The sequence below is a fragment of the Podarcis bocagei genome (assembly GCF_964188305.1).
Source record: "Podarcis bocagei genome assembly, chromosome: 13".
NCBI lineage: Eukaryota > Metazoa > Chordata > Lepidosauria > Squamata > Lacertidae > Podarcis > Podarcis bocagei.
The window spans coordinates 52,127,868-52,150,893 of NC_138138.1; the positions used below are offsets into that span (position 1 = coordinate 52,127,868).

At 47.0% G+C, this 23,026-nt stretch overlaps 3 protein-coding genes across 10 annotated transcripts in view; 2 read left to right on the forward strand and 1 right to left on the reverse strand.

Annotated features, from left to right (window-relative positions):
- Nucleotides 1-4,500, reverse strand: part of RABGGTA (Rab geranylgeranyltransferase subunit alpha) — a 33,581-nt gene extending 29,081 nt beyond the window's left edge. Inside the window, exons 1-3 of one of the 4 annotated variants that reach the window (XM_081167915.1) lie at nucleotides 4,367-4,500; nucleotides 985-1,044; nucleotides 462-572 (exon numbers count right to left, since the gene is read on the reverse strand). In XM_081167915.1, the coding sequence (XP_081024041.1) occupies nucleotides 462-572; nucleotides 985-987 (114 nt within the window). In that variant the 5' untranslated portion in view covers nucleotides 988-1,044; nucleotides 4,367-4,500. Of the gene's footprint in view, nucleotides 1-461; nucleotides 660-984; nucleotides 1,045-4,181; nucleotides 4,295-4,366 lie in introns of those variants that run through there. The other 3 variants (XM_081167917.1, XM_081167916.1, XM_081167914.1) reach the window with 3 other exon arrangements.
- Nucleotides 4,501-9,065: 4,565 nt separating this feature from the next.
- LOC308572205 (uncharacterized protein) overlaps nucleotides 9,066-23,026 on the forward strand; it is a 132,673-nt gene continuing 118,712 nt past the window's right edge. The window contains exon 1 of the mRNA XM_081168182.1: nucleotides 9,066-9,114. Coding sequence (XP_081024308.1) covers nucleotides 9,081-9,114 — 34 coding nt within the window. The 5' untranslated portion in view covers nucleotides 9,066-9,080. The remainder of the gene's footprint in view (nucleotides 9,115-23,026) is intronic.
- NOP9 (NOP9 nucleolar protein) overlaps nucleotides 9,849-23,026 on the forward strand; it is a 33,810-nt gene continuing 20,632 nt past the window's right edge. The window contains exons 1-5 of one of the 5 annotated variants that reach the window (XM_081167768.1): nucleotides 9,854-10,156; nucleotides 11,215-11,600; nucleotides 15,879-16,286; nucleotides 17,408-17,533; nucleotides 18,729-18,870. In XM_081167768.1, coding sequence (XP_081023894.1) covers nucleotides 10,107-10,156; nucleotides 11,215-11,600; nucleotides 15,879-16,286; nucleotides 17,408-17,533; nucleotides 18,729-18,870 — 1,112 coding nt within the window. In that variant the 5' untranslated portion in view covers nucleotides 9,854-10,106. Of the gene's footprint in view, nucleotides 10,157-11,214; nucleotides 11,601-15,878; nucleotides 16,287-17,407; nucleotides 17,534-18,728; nucleotides 18,871-23,026 lie in introns of all 5 variants that reach the window. The other 4 variants (XM_081167769.1, XM_081167770.1, XM_081167771.1 and 1 more) reach the window with 4 other exon arrangements.

Sequence of the window (23,026 nt, forward strand, 5' to 3'; positions counted from 1 at the left end):
ATGAAAGAGTTTTCCGTTTTGGAGGTGCTTCGCAAAACGAATTTCCTATGGGCTTGCTTCGCAAGACGACAATGTCTTGCGAGTTCCTGCTGGTTCCCCCCCCCCCTTTTTCTAAGCCGCTAAGCCGCTTATCAGCTGATCCGATAAGCCAATAAGCCGCTAAAAGCCGCTAATAGCGCTAATCCGCTACTCCTTCAATGGGCTTGCTTCTCAAGACGAAAAAACCGCTAGACGAAGAGAATCACAGAACGGATTCTTTTTGTCTTGCGAGGCACCACTGTATGTGATTATATGGTTTGATAATTTGCTTTGTGGAAATGGATTAATAATAATAATAAAAAATTAAGATCCATGACAGGGTGAAGGCTGCCTTTGTTTGAGAAGGACGGAGAATGGAGAGAAGAAGGTCTTTGGACCTGCCTCGCCTTCTCTGCCCCTACGACTCTGCCCAACCCTTTTACCTTCTCAAAGATGGCTTTTGTGGCCGTCACGTACTGGCGCAGCTTCTTCTCCCGCTCAATGCGCTTGGCTTCCGCCTGCTCCTCTGTCGTTTTAACCTTCAGCCTGCCGTGCTGTTGAGAAAACAGGAACCCATCTTTTAGCGAGGCAGTTCCTACATTCAGCAACTCCCTGGCCATTGACATTTAAGTAGGCGCCTCCCCTATGCTCTTTTTGGAGCCTGCTAAAATTTTTCTTCTGCTCAGTTGACATGTAGTTTTCAGTTCCATTTTGGATCTCTTGGTTTTGTTTATATTTTGTTTTCGTTTTTTTAAAAGAAAAAACCCTTGCTTTTAACTTTGGAATTTTCTCGACAGATTTCTGCTCTTTGTGAACCGAAACTCTTATTTACACTGAAGCAACCTCCAAACTCTGTTAAATAAATAAGCGCAGTAAATAATAAATAAAGTAACGACAAGACTATAGAAGATGCCCGGGAGGGATCACAGAAAGAACAAGACTCGCCGACCTCTGAGGGCTACTCACCATGTTGACTGCACAGCAAAAATGACTCCAGCAGGCAAAATTAGGAGTTAATTATGTATCCTGGGGGGAAACAAATGAAGATGAGTAAGATAGGACAGTGATGGAGCCCACCTTCAGGTGCTATTTCTTTTCCTCTTTATTACAATTTGAAGCCCCACTCTTCTATTTTAGAATGAGTTGATTTTAGAAAGCGTTTCAATTAATTGATTGTGATTTTATGTAAACCGTCTTGCTTTTATTGTTGTTAGCCGCTCTGAGCCTGGCTTCGGTTGGGGAGGGCGGGATATAAATAAAATATTATTATTATGATTCCAGTGAGCTTAAGGTACGCTTGATTCTCAATGCCAACCCATCTCTTTCCACCCTGTGAGGCAGGTTAGGCTAAGAGCGGCTGGAGGCCTAAGGGTGCCCCGTAAGCTTCATAGCTGAGCAGGAATTTAAACCTGGCCCTTCCCAGGCCTGGACCATTCCCCTAACCACTGCACCACCACTTATAATCCCGGGACTCGCTCCTGTCCTTTTAAAGTGTGCGACCACACAATGGCATCTTGCGTTTTCCTTACAACAGTCCTGTGAGGGAAGAGTAGCCAGGAATCACAGAACTGTAGAGTTGGAAGGGACCCTGAGGATAATAATAATAATAATAATAATAATAATAATAATAATAATATATTATTTATACCCCGCCCATCTGGCTGGGCTTCCCCAGCCACTCTGGGCGGCTTCCAAAAAAATATATTAAAATACTGTACAGTGGTGTCCCGCAAGACGAATGCCTCGCAAGACGAAAAACCCGCTAGACAAAAGGGTTTTCCGTTTTTCGATGCGCTTCGCAAGACGAATTTCCCTATGGGCTTGCTTCACAAAATGAAAAAGTCTTGCGAGTCTTGCGATTTTTTCCCCTTCCCCCCTTTTTCTAAGCCGCTAAGCCTTTAATACCCGCTAAACCGCTAATAGCGCTAATCCGCTAATAGGGTTGCTTCGCAAGACGAAAAAACCGCTAGACGAAGAGACTCACGGAACGGATTAATTTCGTCTTGCGAGGCGCCACTGTACTACACCAAACATTAAAAGCTTCCCTAAACAGGGCTGCCTTCAGATGTCTTCTACAAGTCTGGTAGTTGTTGTTCTCTTTGACATCTGGTGGGAGGGCGTTCCACAGGGCGGGCGCCACTACCGAAAAGGCCCTCTGCCTGGTTCCCTGTAACTTGGCTTCTCGCAGTGAGAGAACCGCCAGAAGGCCCTCAGCACTGGACCACAGTGTCCAGGCAGAACGATGGAGGAGGAGACGCTCCTTCAGAAATTCAGGATCATCTAGTCCAGGGGTCAGCAAACTTTTTCAGCAGGGGGCCGGTCCATCATCCCTCAGACCTTGTGGGGGGCCAGATTATATTTTGGAAAAAAAAAAGAGAACAAATTCCTATGCCCCACAAATAACCCAGAGATGCATTTTAAATAAAAGCACACATTCTACTCATGTAAAAACACCAGGAAGCCCCACAAATAACCCAAAGATGCATTTACTATATGAAAAAATATTGCTCAAAAAAAGATATGCTAATATGCCTAGATTAAAATGTGAAGTACTAGATGGAAGAAAAATTAGTAAGGAAAGATAATAAGAACATATAGATGATTTGAGAAGGTTGCAGAATGCAAAGATTATTGTAAATTGTATAGTGTGGAGGAAATTGAGTGGGGGCGGAGGGAAGTGGAAGGAAGGAGAAAAGAATAATATGATGGATTGAGGAAATAGAAACGTAAATGTATGGGGGGATGGGGAGGAAATGGTGTTGGCTTTGGTACATCTGTATTTTAAAGTATTATGTGAAAACCAAGAAGAAGAAAATTAAAAAATGATCTAGCCAAACCCCCTGCAATAGCAGGGATTGAACCTGCAACCTAATCAGTATCACGCTCTAACAAAATGAAGAAAGCAGTTTTCCCATTATGGGAGGATTTGAGTATCCTTGTCGCCAGCAACTGATAAGAATGATGCACACATTGGTTGGGAGGGCAGTCCCCCATGGAAACTTTTGGCCAACCTGTTGCCTTCCAGAGGTTTCGGAGTAGAGCTCCCATCAGCCACAGCCAGGAACACCTGGAGGGCACCTGGTTGGCAAAGGCTGCCTTGCAGTGTACCTAAGCCATCGCCGGCACCTAGCACCCATGGGCAGCTTCTGCAGCCACAACTGCTGATGGTCCCCAGCCCCATTAGCTTTTCTTTGTGTGCCGCTCCAAGCAGCGTCATGCAACAGTTATGCTAGCTACGGCTAGCTACGGTTCCAGTTGCCCACGATGCCCCGGGCATCACTCTGGGCATTATGGGAAATAATAAGGGCTGGGTAGGCTCAGTTGAGGACGCGGGTGGCGCTGTGGGTTAAACCACAGAGCCTAGGACTTGCTGATCAGAAGGTCAGCGGTTCAAATCCCTGCAACGGGGTGAGCTCCCGTTGCTCGGTCCCTGCTCCTGCCAACCTAGCAGTTCGAAAGCACATCAACTGCAAGTAGATAAATAGGTACCGCTCCGGCGGGAAGGTAAACGGCGTTTCCGTGCGCTGCTCTGGTTCGCCAGAAGCGGCTTAGTCCTGCTGGCCACATGACCCAGAAGCTGTATGCCGGCTCCCTCGGCCAGTAAAGCGAGATGAGCGCCGCAACCCCAGAGTCGGCCACAACTGGACCTAATGGTCAGGGGTCCCTTTACCTTTACCCTTTTAGGCTCAGTTACCCAGCAGGTGGTAGGAGGCGGCGATGCTTCATAATATGAGTTGCTGGAGACTGCAGGAGGGGAAAGGGCTTTTGGGCTCAGGTCCCGCTTGCAGGTTTCCAGAGACTGCTGGATCACGCCAGCAGCCCAGCTAGTCCAGTATCCTGTTCTCACAGCGGCCAACCAGCCTGCCTTCTCCTCCATGAATTTGTGGCAATCTGCTTTATGGCCATCCAAGTTGGCCATCAGTGCCTCAAGTGGCAGGGAGTTCCACAGGCTAACTCTGCAGGGCGCTAGACCCTTTTGCCTGATTGGAAGCCCAAGGCAAAATGGCATTATTTCAACAGCATGGCAGCCCTTTTTCTGGGCTTCTGTGCACCTGCCACCCCTTCAGCTTTCACTCCTGGGTGTACAAAGCACCCCTCTGCTTTCCTGAGCAATGCACTGAAAATGCAGTTAAAGGCAAGCCAAAAAAAAATATCAAAACCACCAGCACTTTTGCTCCTCCTGCTCCCCACCCCTCGGCAGGGGTGAAAATGGTCTCTTCCGAGGAAACCTGGCCAAGCTCCCAAGGGGCGAGACCATCCCGAAAAGGCCCACGGGGGTGGGCAGGGTGGGTTTCAGGGAAAGGCGCCGCTGGGCTAATCCGAGAAGCCGCTAGGGGGCGATACCAACCCGGCACGGAGGAGAGGGGTGGATATGGAAGCGTCCCGGGCCGCGTGGTCTCGTCCGCAGCGACACAGCAAAGCGAGGCTCGGCACCAGAGGGCGAGTCCAACTGGGGCGGAGCGAGGAGGGCGGGGGAGTTGCGGTGTGTAAATAGAACGTACCATTGCCGCTCGAGGAGCATCGAGTTGAATCCTCCTGAGCGGACGGAGCGTCTCTATTCTTAAAGGGGAAGCTCTCTCTCTCTCTCTCTCTCTCTCTCTTAAAGGGAAGGCAGTGGGAAGATCTCTTGCGCAGGCAATTAAGAGTATATATCCTCCACGATGGTCTATAGATGTTTGTTTACATTTTCTTTTTGTTTTTAATTTCTTTTTTACTTTTATGATGTTATTATTGGGTTTGTGTTTTTATATTGTTGTAAGCCTCTGTGATATACGGTATTTTAATGATGCATCAGTATGTAATTTTTTTTAAAAAAACAAATGAATAATTATTTCTAGGAATCAGAATTATTTTATGTAGCTCCTAATAGCAGTTTAGAGAAAGGAGTCTCTGCCCTAGGCTGGTTGCAAGCAGAGGAGTAGCACTGAGGTTTTCCAAAGCAACTACTCTATTCCGAACTTAAAAATGGAAAGCAAAATGCTGGTGGTCAACAAAAGAGGCTTAAAGACATTCTCAAGGCACTTCTTTTAAAAATGCAGTACAAACACGGATAACTGGGAAACACTGGCCTCCGAGCGCTCCATTTGGAGAACAGCCTTTACCAAAGGTGTCGTGGACTTTGAAGACACTTGAACTCAGGACGCAAGGGAGAAACGCGCTAAGAGGAAGGCATGCTTGGCAAACCCTCACTGTGATCAACTCCTGCCCAAAAACCAATGTCCCCACTGTGGAAGGACGTGTGGATCCAGAATTGGCCTTCACAGTCACGGACACACCATTGAGACCATATGCATGGAAGACAATCTTGTTGTTTAGTCGTTTAGTCGTGTCCGACTCTTTGTGACCCCCTGGACCAGAGCACGCCAGGCACTCCTGTCTTTCACGGCCTCCCGCAGCTTGGTCAGACTCATGTTCGTAGCTTCGAGAACACTGTCCAACCATCTTGTCCTCCGTCGTCCCCTTCTCCTTGTGCCCTCCATCTTTCCCAACATCAGGGTCTTTTCCAGGGAGTCTTCTCTTCACATGAGGTGGCCAAAGTCTTGGAGCCTCCGCTTCAGGATCTGTCCTTCCAGTGAGCACTCAGGGCTGATTTCCTTCAGAATGGAGAGGTTTGATCTTTGCAGTCCATGGGACTCTCAAGAGTCTCCTCCAGCACCATAATTCAAAAGCATCCATTCTTCAGCGATCAGCCTTCTTTATGGCCCAGCTCTCACTCCCATACATCACTACTGGGAAAACCATAGCTTTAACTATACGGACCTTTGTTGGCAAGATGATGTCTCTGCTTTTTAAGATGCTGTCTAGGTTTGTCATTGCTTTTCTCCCATCTTACTGGGCTACAAATGATCGCTAAGGAAGAAAGGAGTTACAGGGAACCAGGCAGAGGGCCTTCTCGGCAGTGGCACCCTCCCTGTGGAACGCCCTCCTGTCAGATGTCGGAGATAAAAGAATTACACAGATTTTATAAAACATCTGAAGGTAGCCCTGTTCAGGGAAATTTTTTATGTCTGACATTTTATTTTTTTTAATATTTTGCTGGAAGCCACCCAGAGTGGCTGGAGAAACCCAGCCATTTGGGCGGGGTGTAAACAATAAAATTATTGTAATTATTATTAGGGAGAATGTATGGGCAGAGGCTCCTGGGTTCTTTGTAGGGAAGTAGTTGGCTCCACAAGTCAGCCCTACCACTGAAATAAAGTTTTTGGATCACGCTCTGGTGAGGAATGGTTTAAAAGCAACAGGATCCTGCAGGTGTTTTCTGAAACCCAACAGTTCTCTGGAAAAGTATGAGTTTCTGTTGCCCTAGTCTTCACCTGAAATCTACCCTCCCTGCTGTGACACAGCATGAGTGTGACATTGTCAAGGGTGAATAATTGTTCATAATTGCTGCTTTTAGTGGGTGGGTGCTGGTGTTAAGCTGACAGTAAAAATGTTGCAGCAACTAAAAGAGACTCTTAGGCATATTAAAAAAAGGTTTCCCTTTCCTTGACCTCTTCAGAGAAGAAACCGCAGATATACCAAAATCCATGGCTTCACCCCTACTTATTTTCCGGCCTCCTCTTAGATCATCATTCTTCAGAGCTTAGCCTCGGAATAGCTTATCAGTGACAGAACTTGGTTTGGGAATATGTAATGTACTGAAAAATGCAATGCCTCTGAGCATGCACGGAGTAAATTTTGCAAGAGAATACTATTACTTCAAATGTTTATATACCACTTCTAATCAGAAAAGATTACAAAGCAGTTTATAAAGGAAATAAAATAAAATACAGTATATAAAACAATTACAAACTAAATACAGGCTAAAACTGACAACCCAGAAAAATGGGGGTGGTACAAATAATAAAATCATCATCATCATTAAAACATCAAAATCCATAAAATTCTGTTTATTCAGTACATTTCCAGTCTCTCAATAGTCACACAAATATCACATCCATAAACTCATTCATACCTGAGTTAGCCTACATCTGTAAACACTGACCCAAGCTCACACTCTCAAACACATTTTCAACAATTACCAGTTCCAGCAATGAGGAGTCACACTTCACACTGCTTGGTTTTAGGAGAGATCAAGTCCCCAAGTTACATGGTCACACAGCATTTTTTTTCAGAGCTGCTTCTTAATCACCGAAGAGTCTTGTGGCATCCAGAAGCTTGCCACCATGGTCCTATAAAATTTATCATCTGATTCTGCATTCCTAGACCTAATTATGGTACATAACAGTAAGCCCCACAGAACTCAATGAGATATTTTCAGGAGATGAGTCTTTGGATTGTGCTGTGAAATTCTTTGGCCAGACATGGTTTGGTGACCGGATTTCCCAGTCTGGGGAAATCTGGCTCAGAACTAGGTCAAAATAAGTGAAAACAAAAGACTTGAACTAGGATGATGAGTTATATTCCTTAAGCTGGGAACACCCAGGGGCTAAATCTGTCTGAGTTCTAGAGAACACCCCGTAATTATAATTAATATTATTTCATTCGGGCCACAAGATTAATGGCTTCTTTTGGGAAGAGAATATGAGACACCGGGATCTGCTGTTTCTGAGCCTGGGAGGAACTACAGGTGTACCTGTGTCTAGTGACATATCTAGGTCTCTGCCCCAGAGATTTGGTGCCGGATCCTGGTTGAAGGAAACGGGGAGCAAGCAGGGATATGGCTGTATGGCTCTGTTTCAGATCCATAAATCACATTTCCTTATATCTGCTATCATTTGCATGCCAAGATGAGGGTGGCACAGCAACACAGGAAAGCTTAATCCTACACACTAAAGGAAGTGGCCCAGAATTCATCAAGTTACTATACTTTAAACACTTTCCCCCTCCATGCTTTGTAATTATGCTGGCTCTAAGGTATGGTTGTTGTTGTTTAGTCGTGTCTGACTCTTCGTGACCCCCTGGACCAGAGCACACCAGGCACTTCTGTCTTCCACTGCCTCCCGCAGTTTGGTCAGACTCATGTTCGTAGCTTCGAGAACACTGTCCCACCATCTCGTCCTCCGTCGTCCCCTTCTCCTTGTGCCCTCCATCTTTCCCAGCATCAGGGTCTTTTCCAGGGAGTCTTCTCTTCTCATGAGGTGGCCAAAGTCTTGGAGCCTCAGCTTCAGGATCTGTCCTTCCAGTGAGCACTCAGGGCTGATTTCCTTCAGAATGGAGAGGTTTGATCTTCTTGCAGTCCATGGGACTCTCAAGAGTCTCTTCCAACACCATAATTCAAAAGCATCCATTCTTCCGCGATCAGCCTTCTTTATGGTCCAGCTCTCACTTCCATACATCACTACTGGGAAAACCATAGCATTAACTATACGGACCTTTGTCGGCAAGGGGATGTCTCTGCTTTTTAAGATGCTGTCTAGGTTTGTCATCACTTTTCTCCCAAGAAGCAGGCGTCTTTTAATTTTGTGACTGCTGTCACCATCTGCAGTGATCATATGCCTGTTGTCTTTGTCCATGGAGTTTTCTGGGCAGGTGTTGTAAATAAAAATATGCCCTTTTCCCTTATGGGGTATCCAAGAGCCCATATAGAGTCCTTACATAGGTTCCCTATTGGTAGGAGAAAATAACAGAGGCCAACCAGAGAATATTGAGAAGCAAAGCAGCTCGTAAGCCTGATCTTTATTGATCTGTTGCAACAGGGTGCTCCCCTCACACGCAGGAGAGGAAGAGGACCCAGAACAATGGCCTGCAAGGCCTTATAAAGACTTTTGAAATTCCCATTCTCTAGATCAAGACCACCCCCAGAAACATTATGCATACATCACAGAAGGGGTGTAACCTAAGACCACCCCTCAGATACATCCCACCTACATCACATAAATTTAAATGTTGTTTTTCTCTTGTCCTTGTTTATCTCCTGTCTAGCAGGTTACTTGATTGGATTTTCTGGGGAGCCTGACCATTCTTTTGTAGTGGTAAAATACTTATTTCCTGGGCCAGGTCACAGGCTCACACCTTATTCAAACACAGATTAAGACAGGATTTGTGAAGGAAGAGACAATGGGGAGGCTTTCCCATTTTTAACCTTGCAGAGAAAGGATTTGGTCAGTTTAGGAATCAAAATGGTTCCAGGTTGGTCTTCCTGTGCTGATCTATGTATGTGCAGTTATGAACATTACTATATATCTAAGACCATAAAATTCCTATCACACAGGGATACTGGAGTGGCTCGCCGATTCCTGCTCCAGGTGGATCACGTTTGGTCAAAACTCTCCCCTATGACCTGTCCATCTTGGGTGGCCCTGCACGGCATGGCTCATAGCTTCTCTGAGTTATTCAAGCCCCTTCGCCATGGCAAGGCAGTGATCCATGAAGGCACGGTACGTGTCGTTTATTTACTGCTCTTAGGTTTGCTTTGAGTTACTTTTGGGAAAGGGGGGGGGGAAAGCGACCCATACGTTTAATAAATAAATAAATAAATAAATAAATACAGTATGAGGAAATAATGATTGACAGGTTCATTTCTCTTTGGGATTATGTCTGGCTGCGCGTGCGCTTGAGACAATCCTGCTATGTATTTATTTTTTTAACGTATTTTTATTAGAGATTTCTTGGGTTTATTTTGCCGTACAGTATTGTGTTTTTAACCGTCCCTTCCCTCGCGCGCCCTCCAGCGCCGCTCCCGTCAATCAACGCAGTGGGGCGGGGAAAAGGAAAAGAAAGCGCCTGGGAATCCCGTCATGGGGGGGGTGGGGGTGAGGTTTAAAAGCGACGCGCGGGGCATTCTGGGATGGGAGGCGGGCTCCGTCGCTCGGGGCATGCTGGGACGGAGCAGCCCTCCTTCCCTCCCTTCCGGCTTCCTGCCCGCGTTGCATTGTGGGGCCGCGAGCTGGGGGCGGCCGGGTGGGGCGGCGCGCGGGGCATGCTGGGAGGCAGCGGGCAGGCGCCATGCGTCGTTTTTTGCCCGGCCCTGGTGTCCCCTCAGGAAGGAGGGCCGGCGGCGGGTGCTTGTTCCCCGCCGAGCCGCTGCCCACCTTTGCTGCTTAAAAACCCGGTCGCAGCAGCAGGAGAAGGCGAGTCCTTGATCTTCCCATTATATCAATGCTGAGTTGTTTTTATTTTTTTATTCATTTTATTTTTTTAAAGTGATGGTTTTCTCCCTGAGTTTTCAGCTGCGTTGCAGTCAGAAGCTCAACAGGTGATGTTTACTGTGCTCCTAGGGCGGGATAGGGCGGTGGACTTTCCTTCCGTGGAGGTTTCTTCTTCTTCTTCTAAATCACTTTTTATTAAGTTAAAAAAAATTAAATATCTACTTTCCAGGCAATAGCATTGGAGGCCTTTAAACAGAGGCTGGGTGGCCGCCTGTCATGTATGATCTAGTTGAGATTCCTGAATTGCGGGGCGTGGGGTTGGACTGGATGACCCTCGGGGTCCCCTTCCAACTCCACACAGTTCTGTGATTCTGCAATAGTCGAGCCATATCCACACCAGGCATTTAACCCTGAAACACTCATGGCTTCCCCCTCCCAAAGCATTCTGGGAGGTGTAGTTTGTCCAGGGAGCTGAACGTGGTTAGGAGGCCACTCTGTTGCTGGGAAACCCAGCCAGATGGGTGGGGTACAGATAATAATAATAATAATAATAATAATAATAATAATAATAATAATAATAATAATAATTTCTGACCCTACCTGTCAAAGAGGGTTTGACTGTTAAACCCCCTCTGGAAAATGGTTTGCTCTCAGCACCCTCAACAAACTCCAGCTCCCAGGGTCCTTTGGGAGAAGCCATGACTGCCTAAAGGGGTATCATAGTGCCCTAAATGTGTGGTGCGAATGTGCCCTTAAAGGGACCCTGTGATGCAACAAGAGCACATGCCATTTTATTTCTTCTCTTCACCCTCACCAAATGTCTTTGGATCTGTTTTTTTTTAATTGAAACTTCTGAGATTTTTAAAAAAACGATTTCATCTTCGCCGTTACGCTCCCTCTAGGAAACTCAAGAGCAGAATATGTGCTCTTTTTCTTCCTCTCACCCCATCTTCATAACAACCCTGAGAGGTAGGCTATAGGCTAAGGCGAGAGATGGCCACATGGCGGACCTTTTCATTCCCCCTAGTCTTGATCTGACAGTTAACCACTAGGCCACACTTGCAATTCTTCTTTTTATCTTAACCAGGGTTTTAATTTGCGCCTGATCTCCAAGCGTAGTGGATAAACCTCCCCAGTTAAATAACTGTTGATTTCCTGACTGCAGACAGGTTTGTGTGTTGAGACGCCCCCGCTCACCTGCAGCTATGGGGGTCCCTCCCCAACCACAAAAAGGAGCCCAGAAGAAGGAAGAGAGGAAACGAACCTTGCCTGCCTCCTCATCCAAGGAGGGGCGGCCCAAGGAAAACAAGAGAGAGCCTGCCTCCTTAACCCAGGAGGAGGCCCCCAAGGAAAAGAAGAGAGAGCCTGCTTCCTCAAGCCAGGAGGAGGCCCCCAAGGAAAACAAGAGAGATCCCACTTCCTCAACCCAGGAGGGGGGGCCCAAGGAAAGCAAGAGGGAACCGCTGCCCAAACTGGAGCCTGCGGCAGCCGAGTATTTCCGTCGGGCTCACGAGACATTGAAATCCGGGTTTGACTCTGATGAGGAGAAAGGTGAGATGTTTTGGGAGATGCAGGTTGGGAGTGATGATGGGGAAAGCAGGTGGAGACATGGTGGGGGTTTACAGTGGTGCCTCGCAAGACGAAAAGAATCCGTTCTGTGATTCTCTTCGTCTAGCGGTTTTTTTGTCTTGCAAAGCAAGCCCATTGACGGATTAGCGGATTAGCGCTATTAGCGGCTTATCTGCTGATCGGATCAGCTGATAAGCGGCTTAGCGGCTTAGAAAAAGGGGGGGGGAGGGAAAAAAACCAGTAGGAACTCGCAAGACATTGTCGTCTTGCGAAGCAAGCCCATAGGAGATTCGTTTTGCGAAGCACCTCCAAAACGGAAAACTTTTGTCTAGCGAGTTTTCCGTCTTGCGAGGCATTCGTCTTGCGGGGCACCACTGTACGTACAGTGGTGCCCCGCAAGACGAACGCCTCACGAGACGAAAAACTCGCAAGACGAAAGGTTTTTTCGTTTTCGAGTTGCTTCGCAAGACGAATTTCCCTATGGGCTTGCTTCGCAAAACGAAGCTTGCCCCCGGACCTCTTTTGAAGCAAGGGGCGGCGGGGAGAAGATCGCTTCTCCCCGTTGCCAGCCCCGCAATCTCCGGGGACAGAGGGGATGGCGCGCGCGCGCCTTCCCCTCTGTCCCCGGACCCCTTTTGAACCAAGGAGCGGCAACGATTCTCCCCGCTGCCCCTTCCCTTGCTTTAAAACAGGTCCCCTCTGTCCCCGGACGGTCTCCATAGGAACGCATTGATTGATTTTCAAGGCATTCCTATGGGAAACCGTGCTTCGCAAGACGAAAAACCCGCAAGAAGAAAAAACTTGCGGAACGAATTAATTTCGTCTTGCGAGGCACCACTGTATATGAAAAGGTAAAGGACCCCTGGACAGTCCAGTCAAATTCGACTGTGGGGTGTGGCACTCATCCCCGCTTTCAGGCCAAGGGAGCCGGCGTTTGTCTGCATACGGCTTTTCTGGGCCGTGTGGCTACTAGTGTGACTGAACCGCTTCTTGTGTTGGGTCTTGTAAAGAGGTAAAGGACCTGGGTGGGTGTTCCCAAAGCTGCAGATGTTCATTGGGTTATGTGAGCTAAGAGCAGGAGGCGTTGATGGGCAGCCGTGTAAATAAGCCCATGCAAGTTGCTTAGTCGTCAACATTTATTTTGCTAGCCTGCTAAAATTCTAGTATTTTTGATTCTGCCTGCAGCAGAGGGATTTCCTTTCCACTGTGGCTAGCATGGCAGTGCAGGCCCCTTAGCCTCTTAGAAGTCATGTTAAAAATACTACTGTACTACTATTATTATTGCCATTGATTCATTCATCGCCACCTAAACTACCATCTCAAAATGGCTTATATAGAAGATGGCTAACAACACAAAGCCAACAGATATACAGATATAACAAATAAAAATAATAAAATAAAACCTCTTGTGGGGAAGACGAATTTATCCAGCTGAGCAGGCCTGCCTGAACAACACTGTCTTCGGTAGTTTCTGGAAAGTGCAGGCAGTGAGGGCCTGTCGTATCTCAACAGGAATGTTCTGCTAGTCACTGTCCCTCAGCCTAACTTGCCTCACAGGGTTGTTGTGAGGATCAAATCAATTAGGGGACAGCTTTCTATGTCACCTTCAGCTCCTTGGAGGAGCGGTGGGCAAAAAAAACAAACCCTGTGTGAGAAGATGAGTAGCGCAAGCCCACCCAACAGCCTTCCTGGCTGACGGGATAATTCAGTTTGGGTCTACAGTTGTACCTTGGATCCTGAACGCCTTGGTACTCGGACGCTGCAAACCCGGAAGTGAGTGTTCTGGTTTGCGAACGTTCTTTGGAACCCGAACGTCTGACGGAGCTGCTTCCTGCAGCTAATCAGAAGCCACGCTTTCGTTTCTGAACAGTTTGGAAGTCAAACGGACTTCCTGAATGGATTCCGTTCGACTTCCGAGGTACCACTGTGCTTGATTTTTTAAGTGCAATGCTTCTGCGTCATTGTACCAACACAGCTGCCAACTCCATTTATTCATTCTGGCAGTTCAGGCCCAACCCAGAGACTAGGAGTGGGGAATCCAAGAAAAAGGGGCCGAATGTGGCCCTGCAGCCCTCTCTGTCTGGCCCTTGGCTTTCTCCCCAGGGCATATCCCTCTCTGGGCCTGCTCCACACTCTCCTTGAGTGTCCTTCAGCTCTTATTTTCTAGGAAAATAGAGAAGTGCGTGTAGCAGCTAGCCTTGCTCTACAAACAAATGGTGACGGCCATTGCTCTGCCCACATTTCCCTTTGGCCCCGCCCACCGCCAGCAAGTGGCCCTCAAAAGGTTGCTCAGTAGGGAGAGTGGCCCCCAGAGTGAAAAATACTACTATTTCTGTTCTTTTTCTTTAATAATAATAATAATTTATTTATGCCTCACCCATCTGGCTAGGTTTCCTCAGCTACTCTGGGCAGCTCCCAACAGGCTATGAAAAACATGATAAAATTTCAAACATTAAAAACTTCCCTAATCAGGGCTGCCTTCAGATGTCTTCTAAAAGTCAGACAGTTGCTTATCTCCATGACATCTGATGGGAGGGCATTCCACACAGCAGGCGCCACCACCGAGAAGGCCCTCTGCCTGGTTCCCTGCAACCTCACTTCTCATAGGGAGGGAACCACCAGAAGGCCCTCGGAGCTGGAGCTCAGTGTCCGGGCTAAACGATGGGGGTGGAGACGCTCCTTCAGGTATACTGAGCTGAGGCCGTTTAGGGCTTTCAAGGTCAGCACCAACACTTTGAATTGTGCTCGGAAACGTACTGGGAGCCAATGTAGGTCTTTCAGGACCGGTGTTATGTGGTCTTGGCAGCCACTCCCAGACACCAGTCTAGCTGCCGCATTCTGGATTAGTTGTAGTTTCCGGGTCACCTTCAAAGATAGCCCCACGTAGAGCGCATTGCAGTAGTCCAAGCGGGAGATAACCAGAACATGCACCACTCTGGCAAGACAGTCTGTGGGCAGGGAGGGTCTCATCCTGTGTACCAGGTGGAGCTGGTAGACAGCTGCCCTGAACACAGAATTGACCTGCGCCTCCATGGACAGCGGTGAGTCTAAAATGACTCCCAGGTTGCGCACCTGGTCCTTCAGGGACACAGTTCCCCCATTCAGGACCAGGGAGTCCCCCACACCCGCCTGCCCCCTGTCCCCTTAAAACAGTATTTCCTTTGATAAGGCAATCTCCGCCCCTGCAGCTATGTACAATCAATAGCATCTTCAGAGAGCGAGCTCTGTTGCCATAGAGACAAATGGCTTGGCTTTCTTCTATATCACCCGGCTGAATGCTACCTCATCCCAGGATGGAAGGCTGGTGATGGAACTACAACTCCCATCAGCTGCAGCCAGTGCACACTGATGGGGGGGGCTGATGGGAGTTGTAGTACGAAACGCCTGATGACGGCTGGGTTGAAATAATTTTCTGAAGGTCAGAGTAGCAGAACAGGCTCCTTTAGAAGGAGGTGGGCTGACCTTCACGGGGGCTGGGTGGCCGGGGGGGGGGGAGGGTCATCTGATGGGAGGGCGTTCCACAGGGCAGGCGCCACCACTGAGAAGTCCCTCTGCCTGGTTCCCTGCAACCTCACTTCTCGCAGGGAGGGAACCGCCAGAAGGCCCTCAGAGCTGGAGCTCAGTGTCCGGGCTGAACGATGGGGGTGGAGACGCTCCTTCAGGTATACTGGGCCGAGGCCGTTTAGGGCTTTAAAGGTCAACACCAACACTTGGAATTGTGCTCGGAAACGTACTGGGAGTCAATGTAAGTCTTTCAGGACCGGTGTTATATGGTCTCGGCGGCTATTCCCAGTCACCAGTCTGGTTGCTGCATTCTGGATTAGTTGTAGTTTCCAGGTTACCTTCAAAGCCCCACGTAGAGCGCATTTCAGTAGTCAAGTGGGAGATAACCAGAGCATGCACCACTCTGACGCGACAGTCTTTGGGCAGGGAGGGTCTCATCCTGCGTCCCAGATGGAGCTGGTAGACAGCTGCCCTGGACACAGAATTGACCTGCGCTTCCATGGACAGCGGTGAGTCCAAAATGACTCCCAGGCTGTGCACCTGGTCCTTCGGGGGCACAGTTTCCCCATTCCGGACCAGGGAGTCCCCCACACCCGCCTGCCCCCTGTCCCCTTAAAACAGTACTTGCTCTACTCTGGCAAGACAGTCTGCGGGCAGGGAGGGTCTCATCCTGCGTCCCAGATGGAGCTGGCAGACAGCTGCCCTGGACACAGAACTGACGTGACGTTCCCTTGCCTTTCTTCCCCCCCCCCCCAGCCCTCTTTGTCAGCAACGTCCTGGTGGAGGCGGAAGCCGTGGCCCTCCCTCTGGCCCTGGACACAGCCGGCTCTCTGCTCCTCCAGGCCCTCCTCCCTTCCGCCTCTGCGCCCAGCCTGAGCCGCCTGCTACGGGCCTACCTTCCCGCTCTGCGCCTGGCCGCCTGCCACCCCTGCGGGGCTCACATCCTGGAGGCCGCCCTGCTCAGAGCCCCGGTCCTGATTTCGGAGGGAGCGGAGGATGCTGAGGAGCTGGAGGACCAGGTGGTGGAGCTGGCGAGGGCCGTGCAGGAGGATCTGCCCACCTTTGCCCTGGATACCCACGCCAGCTTCGTGGTGCGGACGCTGCTGCAGGTGCTCGGAGGGGTCCGGGTCAGGTCGGACGGGGGACGGGGACTCCCGGGGTCAGGTGAGTGCAGGCTCGCTATTTATTTTATTTTATCTGTTAATTTTATACCCCACCCTTCACCCAAAGATCGCGGGGCCGTTTGCAGCACAAAAATGAAAAATATGCAACGTCATAACTAAGCAAAACAAACCCTCCGGAAAATCAATGCCATTTTTTAAATTTTGTTTTATAATGTATAAAAAATGGATAGAGAAATTAAAGCAACAGATGGAAATGAATACTTTTTTTAAAAAAAAAACAACCCACTCTTTTGACACATTTTTGTTTCGGCAAGCCTCCCCAGTTGAAGCGAATTTTTGTCTGTTTTCAGTCTATTGTTGTTTTAGCTTTTCGGAAGTATTAAATTGTTGTTTTAAATTTCATCGTTTTATCTTTTTTAAGACGGCTGTGAGGTTGGTTATTGTTGGGTTTTTTTCAATAAAGCGGTGTATAAATTGTATGCAATAAATAAAAATAAATAAAACTAGCATAGGCGTGTAGAATAAGTACAGTTACATATGGGGTAACTAGCAAATCATTAAGTTATGAAAAAGGTGCGACTTAAAGGAAGAATGTTAATATTATTTCATTGTCAAGCGTGGTTCAAAGTCTTCCAGGCTTGTGACGATGGTTGACTTAAAAATGATGGTTCCGATATATTTGTTATGCCAAATCATGTAAAATTATGTGTAATTTTCACCATTATAGCCGTATCCCAGAGTGAGTGGTGCCAAACATGCGGTGTAAGATTTTTGAACTTCTTTCCGCTGAGTTGCAATAATTATTTGAGCTGCCAAGGTCGTGCATAAGGCCGGTTCTTTTGACAATATATCTACATTTGTATCATCGAAAACATTCATTCATTCATTCATTAGCATTTGGTTTTGGGCAGCAAACTGTGTGTTTTTTAGTGGCGTGCATCATTTCTGTCAACATTAAATTCCGGAAAAAGGGCATTTCCACCATACATGACAAAATGTGCTCAGTTTATCACAATCCTTCCAACGATGATATAGGGGAGAACATTTGCAACACTCGGAAAGGAGGGCCTTGAGGGTGTTTTAATATCAACTATCTTCCTTCCCCTGACAATTTTTTCTCTCTCTCATGAACATTTCTCTCTTTCTCTCTCCTCCCTCCAGGGTCTTCTTTCTCCAGGGCCAAAAAGGCTAAACTGGAGAGCGATGGGCCTTCGGAATTTGAGGTCCCAGAAACCTTCCAGTCCCTCCTGGGCGAATTCAAAGGGAGCTTTCAGGAGCACATTCCAAGTGAGGCTGCGCCGCCTGCTGCCAATGCGAATCCAGCTCAACCCGGGGACTCCTGGAGGGAGGAGGGGCTGTTGGATCTGACGGACACTTCCATCAGCTTTAGAAAATGGGGGGGGGGAGAGGGTCTTGGGGGAGATACAGTGGACTGTACCACTTCCATGCTGTGGATGGGGTCTGTGTGCAATTCTCTCTTTTTCAAAAAAATAGTTTTTTATTATAGATTTTCTTGTGTTACGAAACAAACAAATAAGCGAAGGAAAGTACAATTGGGGGAAAGGAGAGAGAGATGAGGGGCCGTTGTTCTTTCATTCTTTCATTGTTGATCGTCAAGTTGGAAGGGACCCCTGAGGGTCATCCAGCCCAACCCTCTGCAACGCAGGAATCTTGGCTAGATCATACATGACAAGCAGCCACAAAACCCACAAGGGAAGAGAGCCTGTGCCTCGTTTCTGATTGCAGGATTGAAAATGCAAAGGGGCGTTCCAAAATGTGATTTTCTTCCGCCTTTCTCTCCTCCCGTCTCCAACTTACTTTGTGAAGTCATTTTAAGTCTGTTCTACTGCTGCGGGCCTCTTTTTGCCTTATCATGGTCTGCATGCATAGATCAGAGTGCAAAACCTTGGTCTCAAAAGACGAGACCCCAGATTACGTTTGCAAAAATGAACAGACGTGTTTGAGGGAGCTGAAGAACGTTGGCGTGAGATGGGCTGTACTCCTTATATGATGTAACTTTGCCTTTTGCTCTTGGGGCATCTAGTTGCATTGCAATTATTACTATTCTCATTTTCCGTATTTTTTGCTCTATAAGACTCACTTTTTCCCTCCTAAAAAGTAAGGGGAAGTGTGTGTGCGTCTTATGGAGCGAATGCAGGCTGCGCAGCTATCCCAGAAGCCAGAACAGCAAGAGGGATTGCTTACTTCACTGCGCAGCGATCCCTCTTGCTGTTCTGGCTTCTGAGATTCAGAATATTTTTTTTCTTGTTTTCCTCCTCCAAAAACTAGGTGCGTCTTGTGATCTGGTGCGTCTTATAGAGCGAGAAATACGGTAGTACTTTTCATCCTGCTCTTCTTACTCGTTGTAACAAGGGACACGGATGTCAGATGTGGGTGACGGGTGGCGCCCCCACCTGCAGTTTCTCCTTGCTGAAGTTTAGCAGCTAAACGTCTCCCTCCGAAATCTTCTTTCCCTCCCCAGGTTTCATCACCAACAAGTATTTCAGCCTCTGCCTCCAGGTGGCGCTGGAGGTCTTGCACCAGAAGCTGCCAGCGGACTGCTCAGAGCTGTGCCACTCGATGATTGGCTACCTGAGCTCCCGCAATGTGTCTCCTGGGCAGAGGTAAGCGCTCTGATTGGCTGTGGGCAGTGGGGGCGGTGATGGTGGGAGGAGACTTGGAAGCTGCTGCTGCTGTTCCTTTTTAAAGAGATTTCTATTCGATTTTCATAACTTTAACCAATGAATTTCAAATCTGTTACACATTTCTCTTATAATTTGACTTCCCACCTTGCCGTCCATGCTGTTTTTATACCCATCCCTTTGGTATGCCTCATAATATTCTGCATTTCATCTAATATATGTTCCTCTAGTTCATATATCTTCGCGTTGCTCAAATTTCAAATCCTGCCTGTGATTTCGTTTGGAAGCTGCCGCTGCTGTTCTGGGTGGATTTAGAACACAGGATAATAGAATTACAGAATCGTAGACTTGGAAGGGTCGCAAGGATCATCTAGTCCAACTCCTAACAATTCTGGCATCTTGCCCCGTAGTCCCCCTTCCAATTTGAAACCATACCGGGCCCTGCTTAGTTCTGCAAACATGCGAGCAGTTTTACTGCTGCACCCACTAGATAATAATGATAATTTCATTATTCATACCCTGCCCATCTGGCTGGGTTGGAGTGGAGGTGTCTTGCCTTCTACCAAACTTGCGGGGACTCCATTTAAAAAGAAGTAAACTTTCAGGGGCATGTTGTGATTGTCCAGATTGCAACTACGAAATATTACCCACCAGCACCTCCTGTTGTTCGCTGTCGGTTCTCTGGGCAGCGTGGTGTAGTGGTTAGAGGGCCTTGCCCTCTATATCTCCCAAAACTGGTTTGAAGTCTTCATTGGGATAACGGTTTCATGATATTGGACCCTGCGATATATCGCCTGTGTGCGCTATGCAAAAATCGCGATGCGGGGAAAGCCAGCCAACGCTTCTCTCTATTCCTGCAGCCCCTGCCAACTCTTCTGGCTCTCCTCTCCCCTGCCTCCTGCAGGGGACAGCGAACCACAAGAGCAGGCGCTGACGAAAGCAGCTGCCAAGAACTGCCCTCGGACGCCATGCGGGTCTTGCTTTAAGTACAGTGGTACCTTGGTTCTCAAACTTGATCCGTTCTGGAAGTCCGTTCCAAAACCAAAGCGTTCCAAAACCAAGGCGCGCTTTCCCATAGAAAGTAATGCGAAACGGATTAATCTGTTCCAGACTTTTTTAAAAACAACCCCTAAAAAAGACATTGAACATGAATGTTACAATCTAACGAAACCATCGTTCCATAAAATTAAAGCACTAAACAATGTCCTGCAGTCACACAATCAGTCAGCAGCTGAGCTGGGTTCCACACAGTCACACAAAAAAGAGCCGCGAAAACGCAAAATAAATAGCAAAAACAGACAGACCTCAGCGTAACACTCAAAACGGAAGTGTGGCACTCAAAGCGGACGTGTAACACTCAAAACGGAGCATGCTCGGCTTCCGAAAAAAGTTCGCAAACAGGAACACTTACTTCTTGGCTTGCAGTGTTTGGGTTCCAAGATGTTTGAGAACCAAGGCGTTTGAGAACCAAGGGACCACTGTATAGGAAAGGTGCCAATCTGGTTGGTGGTTGAGGGAAATGCCAGCTGATTTGGCTCCAGGCTTCTTGCTGGGGTTCCTGTTCCCCCCTTCCTTTCTCCCGTGAAAAAAATGAATGGGGGTTACCGTATTTTTCGCTCTATAACACGCACCAGACCATAACACGCACATAGTTTTTAGAGGAGGAAAACAAGAAAAAAATTATTCTAAACGAAATAGTGGATATATGATTTTTGTGGTTCATGCTGTGACCACAGACATGTGAACTGACAGTGAGTTTGGAGTAGCCCAATGCAAAAATCCTGAGGATCCATGTGGATCCATGCTTTGTAACCACGGAGGAGGGAAGGAAGGGGAACCATGGATCCTCTGCTCACGACTGCAGCAGATCCCCCCCGCCACCCGCAGGCATTCGCTCCATAACACGCACAGACATTTCCCCTTACTTTCTAGGAGGAAAAAAGTGAGTGTTATGGTGCAAAAAATACGGTATCTGCTTCTGAGTTAAACAAAAACCCATGCCCTGTTGTTTAAGCCTCTTTCCTCCCTTCTTCCCTCTTGTATATGTGTGCCTTTGTCTCCCTGTGCTAACGCTTTCCCCATCTGCATTTGTTTTTGTGCGCTTTTGTCTAGGTGTTGGTGCCTCTTTCCTTTGTGAGCATATGTGGAATTGCCTGTCTCCCTCCCCATTTTCTCCTCCTTACCTTTCATCTCTCCCCAATTTCCCCTTCACCCAGTGCCGGATTTACGTATAAGCTAAACAAGCTATAGCTTAGGGCCCCACTCTCTTATGGGCCCCCCCCCCAAAAAAAAATTAAAGGAAAATAACAACAACATACATTTCCAAAATATAAGGCATAAAACAAAACCTACATACAGCAATTGTGCTTTATGTTATGAAGGCTCCTCTGATGTAAGCCAGGCATCCCCAAACTCTGCCCTCAAGATGTTTTGGGACTACAACTCCCATCATCCCTAGCTAACAGGACCAGTGGTCAGGGATGATGGGAGTTGTAGTCCCAAAACATCTGGAGGGGTGAGTTTGCCTATGCCTGATGTAAGTCATGGGCCCCGCCTGCTAGCCTGCTCCCAAAATATCACTGGATTGAGATACCTATGTGGTCCGTAAATGACCATATAGCATATATTTAACAGAAAAAAAACAGCGACAAAGGAAAGCTGGACATATAAAGGGCCCTGTTTCCTTCAGTAGCTTAGGGCCTCATCAAACCTAAATCCAGCCCTGTCCTCACCCCCTTTGCTTTCTCACACATTTGTTCACACAACCCTATACTTTTGTCGTTGTTATCTTCCTCCATTTTTCTTCCTTTCCACCCCCGCTGGTGAGAATGAAAAGGGGGGGGGGGGAGAAATGTTCTTATTTTTATTTGCTGGTCATGTTTACGTTGTTGGTTCCCCTTAAATAGCTCCCCCCCCCGTATTAAAAAGGCAGGTTTTATTATTATTCTTATTTAAAGGAGGCTATATCTTGGATTCCTTGTCCTCCCTCCTTCTCCCCCTTTGATTGAGGGGGAGAGATTGGTGGGGCGAGGGTTTTTTGGGGGGCCTTCTGTGTCACAATGGGGGGAGATGGAGGGGGGGAGAAGGTTGATCTGGCTGCCTTGTGCTGAAATGGGAGGCTGGGTAGTTGAGAGGCGAGAACGATATGGAAGGTGTTTGTTGGTAAGCAGTGGGAGCAAATGCATGTCTTCTCAGAAGCAAGCCCTGCTAAATTCAATGGGGCTTACTCCTGGGAAAGTAGAAGTATGGTAGATTTAGTTGAACATAGTGGGACTTACTCACCTGGCCCTCTGAGTGGGGAACAGGGTGGATTTGATTTAAATCAAATCGATTTAAATCACTAGTCAGTAAGACTTGATTTACATCATTTTATTTTTTTTACTGAATGGTTCATTCTTGCTGGTATCATCTTAATATCTACAACCAGAGGAAAGTTTCATTTTTGGAATAATAAATTTGTAGAGTAGTTTTTACAGTTACATAAAAAATCAGTGATCTAGTTATATTATCAGAAATACACAGACCGATAATTATGAGATTATTGTGAGGTTTAATAAGTTAACTGCTTATATTTGGACAACTTTTCTGCTGTACTTTATTGGAAGGAGAAAGATAAATAGATAATAATTTCCTTAATAAGTTTAAACCATTTATTTAACTAAAACAATAACATTTTAGCATATGTATCAATGTTTGTTAACTGATGTGGTTAAACAGTTTTTTTAAAAAAATTGACTTTTAAGACACATGAGAAACTTTTTAAAAATCCTTATTTCCTGATGAATATATTGCTTTTGGACCATAATGTAACTTGATTGGAAAACTACCTTTAGAAAGATTTTTTCCTCCAAAAGCATTTTATTTTAAAAAATTCAATTTTGATTTGAAAATATCCGATAAAGAAAATAATAATCTGATTTAAAATAATAATAATAATAATTGATTTTTATTCACCCTGGTGGCGAAGCAGATGCAACTTGACACTAGTAAATTACTAATTGTTAATCACATGCAAGTTTAACATTTTTACTATATTGACCACTTTCATAAATTTTAAATTTGCCCCCCAAACCGCACAGAACATTAAATCTTCAGTGGTGCTGTTGAAGCGTGCTATCGTTGAGTTAATTTCCATAGA